The sequence below is a fragment of the Montipora foliosa genome, chromosome 13 (genome assembly GCF_036669935.1).
Source record: "Montipora foliosa isolate CH-2021 chromosome 13, ASM3666993v2, whole genome shotgun sequence".
In the NCBI taxonomy this organism is placed as follows: Eukaryota; Metazoa; Cnidaria; class Anthozoa; order Scleractinia; family Acroporidae; genus Montipora; species Montipora foliosa.
Genome location: NC_090881.1, coordinates 6571918 through 6581917, shown reverse-complemented (window position 1 = coordinate 6581917; position 10000 = coordinate 6571918). Strand labels below are relative to the sequence as shown.

General features: G+C 36.6%; 1 protein-coding gene across 1 annotated transcript in view; it reads right to left on the bottom strand.

Moving 5' to 3' along the window:
- The window catches only part of LOC137982100 (importin subunit alpha-3-like), a 35716-nt gene that overhangs the window by 7836 nt on the left and 17880 nt on the right, over window positions 1-10000 (bottom strand). Inside the window, exons 6-19 of the mRNA XM_068829147.1 lie at window positions 9222-9269; window positions 9015-9062; window positions 8555-8640; window positions 8271-8357; window positions 7922-8004; window positions 7370-7456; window positions 7161-7205; window positions 5764-5826; window positions 4840-4908; window positions 4508-4564; window positions 3829-3900; window positions 3371-3424; window positions 2688-2738; window positions 1694-1765 (exon numbers count right to left, since the gene is read on the bottom strand). Coding sequence (XP_068685248.1) covers window positions 1694-1765; window positions 2688-2738; window positions 3371-3424; window positions 3829-3900; window positions 4508-4564; window positions 4840-4908; window positions 5764-5826; window positions 7161-7205; window positions 7370-7456; window positions 7922-8004; window positions 8271-8357; window positions 8555-8640; window positions 9015-9062; window positions 9222-9269 — 922 coding nt within the window. The remainder of the gene's footprint in view (window positions 1-1693; window positions 1766-2687; window positions 2739-3370; window positions 3425-3828; window positions 3901-4507; window positions 4565-4839; window positions 4909-5763; window positions 5827-7160; window positions 7206-7369; window positions 7457-7921; window positions 8005-8270; window positions 8358-8554; window positions 8641-9014; window positions 9063-9221; window positions 9270-10000) is intronic.

The window sequence follows — 10000 nt, the reverse complement described above, 5'->3', positions numbered from 1 at the left end:
CATATATGAACTGCGGATATGACATCAAGTGAATCTATGATCTTCGCAGTTATGAACGCAATTTTTACAATTGCGTAGAGAAGCCTGAAAAACTCAGGACTTCAACCCTGTTGAATACCTAATTAGCAAGGCATAATCGGAATAACCACGGCTCTTTTAAATGCAGGTAATTCCAGCAATCGCACCGGTCTCACTTCACATATACGAAGAAAGTTCTACACTTTGATTTATTTCGTTGTTTAAAAGACTTCCAACGACAAGTAAGAGTATGGACTCGATCTCGGGGATCGCTTGCGTCTAAGCATTCCCAGATGACCACTAGTCGACTGAGACAAGCGATGCATGTAGTCGCTAATTTTAAGGTATTCAAATGAGATAGCCATTACAATATATTGAAAGCTAACCAAATAGAAATGGGTGCTTGGACTTAAATCTTCAGAAAAAAACCTTCTAAAAATGAGTGTTTAAACTTAATTTTGCGCATCAGCGCTGGTTGAAATGAGTGCGCAGACGTGAATACTATCGATGTGCACTATAGATCATGCAATTATTGTGAAATGTCCATAATCCTTCTGTCTGTGCCAACAGCCAATCACAACCCGGTACGATTTCTGTGTTCAGTCGCTAGTGTTCTTTTGTCTCCCGCCATTTTAGTCCGGTATATGAAAGTCTACCGAATAGTTGACACTACATCTGCCCCTTCGACGAGTTACTTACTTCACAGACCTTTCTCGAAAAGGTTTCTGTAAGTCGTGCATACTAAAGGAGGCTTTAAACGGATTAAGCCTACAAGGAATCAACAAAACTTGTGAAACGGTCGTTTTGTTTTAAATCATGGGCTGTTTGGCTACGTCATGTTTCACGGCCAATGCTGAACGCTCTAGTGACATTGATTACTTTCAATTATCGCTCCTCCTTGTCTCAGTATTATCACGAATGAAACAACCGCAGCAAATTATTAAACAGTAACTTTAAAAATCTTACGCTATGAACTTAAGACAAATTGAAACTTAGCATGTAATTTATTCACACAGCGTCGTAGAGTTTCTCATAGCAACACTGAAGACAAACTGCACGGAAATCCATTTACGTGCTGTTACGTCATCGATACCTAAGACTTAACTTCCTGGCTTTTGGTGATGAAACGTCACCAATACCCATTCATCCCATACGCGTCGACAATCTTGGAAAAAAGTAGTTGAGACATTTCTCAACTTTAGTCCTTTTAAACAATAACTACAATAAAGGCCCTGAAATACCCCCTCCTTCTTTCAAGCAATATTGTTTACGTGTAGCGCACATAACCGAGGTATCAAACAACATTGTCTTTTGCGGGGGAAGGGGGTGGGGTTCCTAAATAGCAGATTTATGTCTTTGAAAGAAATTTGTTTTATAGGGAGAGATAAATAGAACGTGTCAACAATTTCGTCCAGGATTGTAGTTCTGACAAATCGAATATTTACCCCGTATTGTAAACTACATACGTAATACGATATCACTGTATATAGGGGCGGACTACAAAATAAGCCTCTTCCAGAGTTTGCCTCTAGGCTATATTCCTGTGGGGGACACAACCAGTACCAGCACACAAGAATGAATCGTGCCGGCTTTTTTGAACTTGATATATTAACTGTCCATGTCTCTGTGAGGAGGACACGAACTCAATGGGAAAATCAAGGAAGCAGATTCATACCTGCGCAGGTGTGCCACTGACTGTGAAGTTGCTTATGGCCCATGCGGCTTCTTTCTGTGTTAAAAATTCACCCTGAAAACAAAACAAACAAACATTAAATTTCAATAAACAACACACCAGAGACAAATTACTGCAAATTTTGTCAAGGTATAAGCCGGGTCCAATTTTAAGAAGCAAAGTTCGTCCTCCGTTTATCACCACAAGACGACTTTGGAAGAGCAAATGAACTGCATACAAAGTTTACACATAAACGAATCATTTTTGTAGGCTTGTTTTCTTATGAAGGAAAAAACTACCCAGACAATTCAACCAGTACATAGTACTCCCATGATGTCTGAATTGATTGTGAACGAATCCCCTTGTTGGCGAAACGACCATAATTCAGATCCCCTTAGTTTTCACAAACAACTGACTGCCGGACAATGACCCTCACAAGATGAAACATCATCAAAATGTGACGAATTTCGTTGCGAAAGATCACCGCAGTTAATACATTAACTTAAGTAAAAACGACCGTGCGGTTGATCAGCTCCCACAAAGCTCTTGATTCTCAGTGGCGGAGCATAGGGTAGCTGGTCGTTTCGCTGACGCACTAAGACCTTTCGCTAGCCTTTTCACACACTTGAAAGCGATAGCAAAACGTCTTAGTACATCAGCAAAACGACCGACAATCGAGCAGAGTGCAGCGCAATCGCAAGGTTGGGGACTCGAGTCCAGTTCAAGTCCTGGATTTTCGGGTAGTACGTGGTGTAAGCCCGCACAAAACGTCCCGAGCGCCATCTTATCACAGTACATTTTCAGTTCTTTGGTGCAATGACGGGTAGTTCTCCAGGCTTCTTTCCAACTGCTTACCTTCTTTCTTAAACTGCGATAGTCTTCCTCTTAGAAAATGGCATCGTGTACGCAGTTGCAATTATGACTTTTATATATTCTCTCAATCACAACAAAATAAACGATCGCTGCTGTAATTTGGAACTAATTTTGCAATACTCACCGTTTCTAAAGTCTGAATAATAAGCGGAACCAGTCCGACATTGATGATTTCCTATAAAACAATCAACAGCCAAATATACATGTAAATAGGTCTCTTCTAGATGAGGCGCTACACTTATTCTCTTAAAAGCGGTGCTTGATCGAAGCATTCTCAGCTTCATTTACCGAGTACAGCTGTACTACCCTAAGAATCAATCTAAACAAGCCGCTGTCACCCAATAACAACAAAATAAGTTTTATCTTCAAAATGCAACTTTTTGTGAAAACTACCATTTGGCAGTGATTTGAGTGGTTTTGGAGCAAAAACCCTAAATGTTCCTCATTGGGTAAAAATCGAACTGAGATGGACAACTTGCCCAAAACGTTCGTTTTAGTTTCAAATGCAACTTTTTTTGCAAAAACTACCACCTGGCAGTGGAGCAAAAACCCCCAAAAGTTCCTCATTTGATGAAAATCGCATTGAGATGGGTGATCCTGGCCAATTTAAACAATTGTAATTTGTAGACACCTGAATTGGTGTCTATAAAACCCCTTTAACACACGCACAAAAATTGGTACGCAACTCCAAATAGCGGCACAGTATCAATATTTGGAGTGCCGAGCACACCTGTAGAGATGTGCTTGGCACCCCTTGGTCACTACTTTGCTCACTAGAATCACAACTCAAGGCAGTTTAAAACATACTTGTACTTGAGACTGATTTCCAGCAGTAATATTTGATAAAAACCAAACGGCTTCCTGTAATCAAAGACCAAGATGAGACCTTCTTACCGTAATTTTTACATTACTATTGTTCCAACTAATAATTGATCAGTAACCATGCACAGGGAGCATGATAGGATCTACCTCAATTCCTATTTGACTATTGCAAGACAATCAATCAATTTTCTGAACACTCTGAACCAACACAAAACAAATGCAGGAGGCGTCAGGGAAAACAATTCTGAATGATGACATTATTCCCAATGTCTTCTACTCTAGAAATTACCTACATTGTAAGTACATGTATACAGCATGTACAGTGTATTAGGATATAATAAAGCTCTGACATAAAACAGGTCCCTTACAACAGGTCAACCTAACATCCTTAAAAAATAAAGCAGGCACACCAGGAAAGGTAATAAACGAAAATAAATACTGACCTTTTTCACTTTTTCTTTGTGATGATTTAATAAGGCTGGGAAGTGACTAAGGGCACCATTGTTTAAGACAACCTGCAAATAGGGTGAAACTAATCAATGCACCCATGAATCAAGGTGACAAGAATCTCTGCTGAACCAAACTCTAATCATGACAAAATATTCTATTGACTCTTTCAACAACAACAACAACAATGTTCAACAACAACTTAAATTTTTACTAATGTAATAATGACAACACAAAATAGCACACGTAAGATTTCTTCAAAATAACTATGGAGCTATTCTGGCTACTGTAGCTGAGAAGCAAAATTATTTGAAATTTATGTGTCATTGGAAATAAAGCAAAAGAGAAGGACAATAATTATTTTAAAATAACAATAACAAAAATTCATAATTATGTAGTAACACTGGAAATCAATTCATGACTGAGATGACAGAAAGTCAACAGGAACCAGCCAAAAGCTGTAAAGCGTGTTTCATTTAATTTGGACAAAGTGATGACTGTGCAAGAAGACTAACTGTTTCAATGACTTCAGAAAGAATTGTTACAAGTTCTTGTTTGAATCAATGCAATTACATGTAACTGCTGCAACAAAATTATTGCTATTAACCCCATTTAACCAATCCTATAAGAAGTTAAGTTTTGTAATTTATTAGAAATCTTGAATCAGGAACTGACCTGCGTCTGTTCATCTGTTCCAGTGACAATATTACCAACAGCTCTTAATGCTGCTGTCTGTTATTAAATAAGAAACATCACTTCAATAACAATTCAGAAAAATAATCCTCAAGAAAAATCTTCCAAAATAATTGAAATCCATATGCTATGACTCAAAGATGGACATTATTGTTATTGTTATTATTATCTTATTGCTGCAAGATTAACCTTAATATAAGGTCAAATTATGGTTACTCCAAGCAGAAAAACCTACAGTATAAGAGACACAAGACTTTCAAAGAAGTTGCCCTTCAAATGACTGCTAACCATACAGAGTTTCCTTTACACAGTACCTGTAATTTGATTTCAGCATGACTTAAAAGGGGAACAAGAAAAGGTACTACACCACTGTCAATAACAACCTGCAAAAACAAAAACAGCACATTGTTTGTCAATTAAAAGATGTCTCATGATTGTGTCACTTGTTGACCTAACTTTCAGGTGGCCCTTCTTCTATCCACAAAAAAAAAATTGGATGATTAAAGTTAACCTCCAAAGGCTTTTGCCTTAAGCATGCTAAATTACAACTATTCAGTGAAGTGCAGGTGGCTAGAGGTGGATGTTGCGAGGTAAATATCCACCATTAGCCACCAACACTGAGGTGAATAGTTGTTTTAGTATATACTAAAACAGTGAGATAATATAGCACAAAAAGATGATTTAATCGTGCAAAGATTACAACAATTTCGAGCGCAAATTTTGCGTGAATTGCTCGGAGGTGAAGAGCAAAGGATATCTGGAGTTTGAGTAGCCAATCAGCGTGCGTGTTAAATGTATATACTGACAGTTGATAGTCAACAAATTTTTCTATAGAGAGAAACTGAAACCTTCAAGCAAAAGATGTTTACCCTGGGTTGAAAGTACAATAAAAAAGTTTCGACTCAATTTTACTCCAAGTTGCCTCTAGGGTCTGTAAAATATACATACAATCTATTTACTATGATTGCCGATTTTAAGCAAGCTTTCTGCTGCATCTCTGACATTTTGCTATTGTATCATCAACTGAGCTGAGCTGAACTGAATAACCACTTTCTGACACCTGAGCGCAAAGCACAACATCTTTTTGCCAACATTTTCTTTCCCTTATAGTGTTCATAGTGTAGTTCTACCCCACTCAGATCAGAATCCTTCCTAATGTCTGACTGAGATTGGTGAGGACAACAAATTCTACATTCCTCCACAGGCGTGACAGGGAAATCAAAAGGAAAACTGGATACCTGTATTTGATGATTACCCCCATCTGTCAGGTATGATAAGGCCCATACTGTATCAACTAAAATCTGAAAAATATATTCAGAAACAAGTTACATCTGAGCTGAGAATCCCAAATATGGTAATTAAAACTAAGACTATTCAACAAAGGTGACATTGACAGGAATCAATGCATTAAAACAACCAATAATCTTAGAAATATAATTAAAATATTGATCTGTGTACTTGACAAGGGTTGTTCTGTTTTTTTTTTTTGGCTTTTTGAAATAACAAAAATTTGGACAACCATGTTACAAAGTGAAACTGAATTGTAGTTCATGGACTGACTGGAATCATGGCTGGCACAGCTTAACTGCTAATGCATCTTGCATACCCAAGTTCCCAACGAAGATCTACCCTATTTACCTGTGTATAAGTCGACCTTTTATGGCCTCAAAAGAAGCTCCAAAAATCGCCCTTGACTTATACACCGGTCAAAGATTTAGAGCCAAGTTCCAGCTAAATAAATTATTCAAAATTAACATAATAATGTTGTCTTGGGCATAACAAATGCAGTGGAAAAAAAGACTTCAAAATGAATGTAGTAAGCAATTCCAGTTGAAATGAAAAAGGATTTGTCCAACTCTAAATGTTGAAGATACTCACAAGCACAAATATCAAATAGACACTGGAAATTTTTGTTTTCCACAGGTGGAAAGCTCTAAAAGGCATTTCTGTTTCTTCAAATAAAACGCAATCGCTCAACGGCTTAGTAACCTGGTGCAATACCTCGTGTTTGCATGCAAGCATCGTCACTCGTGTTGCCTGAAAATGCTGGTTGGTAATGATTGTTTTTTATTCTTTATACAAACCTGGCTGATTTAAATGCTTTTGCAAACTTCATATTGTCTGGTTAATTATTTTTGTTTGTTTGTAATGTGAAAAATTATAAGTCAAGGACCAATTAAACCTTGCACATTTCGCATCCTTGAACAACGAAACAGGTTAGTTTGAGGTTTACATGTTCGATTTTCTGAGAACTTTTTCAAAACTCAATTTTTCTGAAAAAGCCATGGACATTCAAAACACGGGAAAATGCTCAGCTGCGGCAAATTAATTAGTGTTAACTTCACACTACTATTGGACATTGGCAATAGAAAACCAACAAGTTAATCGGGTGCTGCTTATGCAGTTCATTTTCTATTTTTAACTGAATTGTCGCTTGTTTTTTCCTTCAGGCAACCAGGCATTTCATTTTAACAAAAACTGGTCACCTTGTAATATTTCTGGACAACTGGACAACTGCTAACTTCAAGTACTGAGTAATAATGTTGTTTGTGCTTTAGATTAAATCTCTTTTCAGCCTCCCTCATTTAAACCTTTAGACAAATATGCAAAATAAATAATAAGATATTAAACACACATTCAGATCTTGGTGGTGGATGAGTAGTGCCAATGCTGGAAGAACCTAAAGACACAAAAGAAACACTAAATGACAAAAAAAATTACATGTAACACACAGGAAAATGGATAAAACAAAGACGATAATAATATTATATTTCAAATCCAGCAAAAACACCGGAAATAACAATATTGCAAATGCTATAAGCAGCTCTAAAGCGCTAATCTTACCTCTTTAATGGTGTCCATCGGAGGAGGGGGGTCTTTGTTTCTACAGAGATTTACTATAACCCAGGTCACATTCCTCAAAAAAGTGATCTGTACATTTGGAAATCACAAAATCAATGGTGCTAGTATTGACAAAAATATCTGTAATGCCCACATTTTGATGTGCATTTGTCTTAACAAGCAAAAATCCAAATCAGTTGAGATAACTGTTGCAATCCGTGGATATACCAACTACAAATACTAAAAGAATCTTCAAAAATGATAGGTAAAGAATAAATATTAACCATTATTGACAACCAAAGCATCGGAGATGCAAATTCTATTATTTCTGTTGTGTTATTAAAATTGCTTTCAAAAGACTTCATGCAAATAACTCAAAATTAATACTCAATTCTGCAGCCAGTGTAACCTGGAAGTTCATTGTAACCTGGAAGTTCATTGTAACCTGGAAGTTCCACTGCACTGGCTGTGAGCCACATTGGACTGTCTATTTAACACCATTTACGATATCCAAATCAACACTGGCAATAATTTTCTATTAGAGATTAAACTTACTGGGACATTAGGGCTGACAAACTTGAGCAAAGGTTTAACTACACCATGTTGAATGACAAAATCTCTCAAGCCAGGTCCATCACCTGCAATACAACATCCAACAAAATGACAAGTTGCAAATGTGATTTCTCCCTCAAAACAGCAACTCATATTTGAAGTGCTCAACAAGATGACATAAATAATGTTGATGTAATCGATAACCATGGCAACAAGAAACCATCTAAACAGCCCACTGAAATGTTTACAACAACTCCTGGTGACCCCACCTTTTTTCAGGAAAGTGATTAGCAGGGTAAGATAAATCTCTCTGCATTATTTTAGTCAAAGAATTCTTAGTCTTCATTCTTACCAATGATGTTTCCAAGGGCCCAGACAGCTTGCTCACAAACATTTTGATGTGGTGAATCCAACAACTTCATAAAATACTTCACAGCATCTAAAATCAAAATGGGCAACTATACTTAACAATAACTACTGTAATAATCTGATCTCTTTCTCTACGATTTTAACACAAAATTAATTCCTACATCACATGAAGGCCCTACATGTATGTAATGAAATGTCTAGGAAAAAAAATTAACATGCGGCATTTTTATCAAGTTTCAAGGGAAACTTGATTTGTAATGCACTCACCAGCTTTGACTACAGCTTTAGTTTGTTCAGATGTACCGGAAGCAATATTTGTTAAGGCCCATGCTGCTTCAAACTGAAGGGATGGACTGCAATGAAACAAATTTCACTTAGTAGCTCATGAGTCAGAAAAATTAGCTACATGTACAAAATTTGCCTTTCAAACAATGCAGTTAGCAGTCACAAAAAAACGTCTCTGATTATAAAATCAATTAAAAAGGAGTCTCATTATTGGAGTCTCGTTATTGGTCCAGGAACATTAGTTCTGTGAGATCTCTCCTGCCACACTGTCTTTGGTGAAGTAAATAAATAAATAAATAAATAAATAAATAAAAGAGATTCAGCTGAATACTTCTAGATAGACAACTCTATTAAGTATTTCCCTAGGGTAGCAGATGCAGCAACAAGGCTGTTGGTAGCAAGTTACTGTAGATGTCTGATAATTATTGTTAGTTTGACTTACTTGTCTTCTCTCTCTAGGCACTTGACAAGTACTGGCAAAATACCAGACCTAAATATAAGCACATTGATGTAAACATTGCCAGCATCAATCAAACATACACAGTTTAAAAAGTACTGGTACTTGAAGTTGAAAACAAAGTTACACATACAGAACATACATCCTACAGACACCAAAAAGACCACGATGCCTTAAGTTAATATAACTTACTCAATAAGTTCATCAATTGGTGGATTACGATCCTTGGAAAGAAGTTTTCTGAAAAAAGAAGAGCAAGAATCACATTAGGGAAAAAATACACGTACAGAACTGCTCAGATATAAGCGAACCACCATGCAAACGCGTTTCAAACTAGTCTTCAACTAGTCTGTGTGTGACTTTCAACGCCTTTGTGTTTTTGTTGAACGCAAACAAAAACGTGTTGACCAAAGTCATTAGCTTTCCGAGAATCTGTTTCAATGTACTTCCTCACTGATTACGTATGAGTAAAAACTGATTTTATGATCATGCATACGCAATGCATGTTATATCAAGAATGTGACATTCTCTTCAATTAGTTTGAAAGAAATTGGTAGAAGCAAAAGCCAGAGCTTTAATAACCTTTAAATCTGCAATTAAACATGCACATTTCTTCTTGTTCCTTCTTGGTTTTATTTTCAAACGTGTTTCAAGACTCTTTGTTCTCAACGTGTTGTCAATGAGTTTGATGGTTCGCTTATCTTTGAGCGGTACTGTAGCAATGTTCTCATGAAATGTTTAGTATGATAGCCTAACATGAACCAAGAAAACAACTAAAACAAAAACAAAGATGTGGTTTAGATTTATACTTGGTTTAAATTTTATTTTCTGTTATTTCAATATCATTATCATACATCATTAAACCCAAGAATAATAGCAGGGGTTTCAATAACAATTAAATGTGAAGTTAGTGGCTGGTCTGAGTACAGAGTACCCTAGAGCTGTCATTGTCAAAATTAATTTTAATCTTA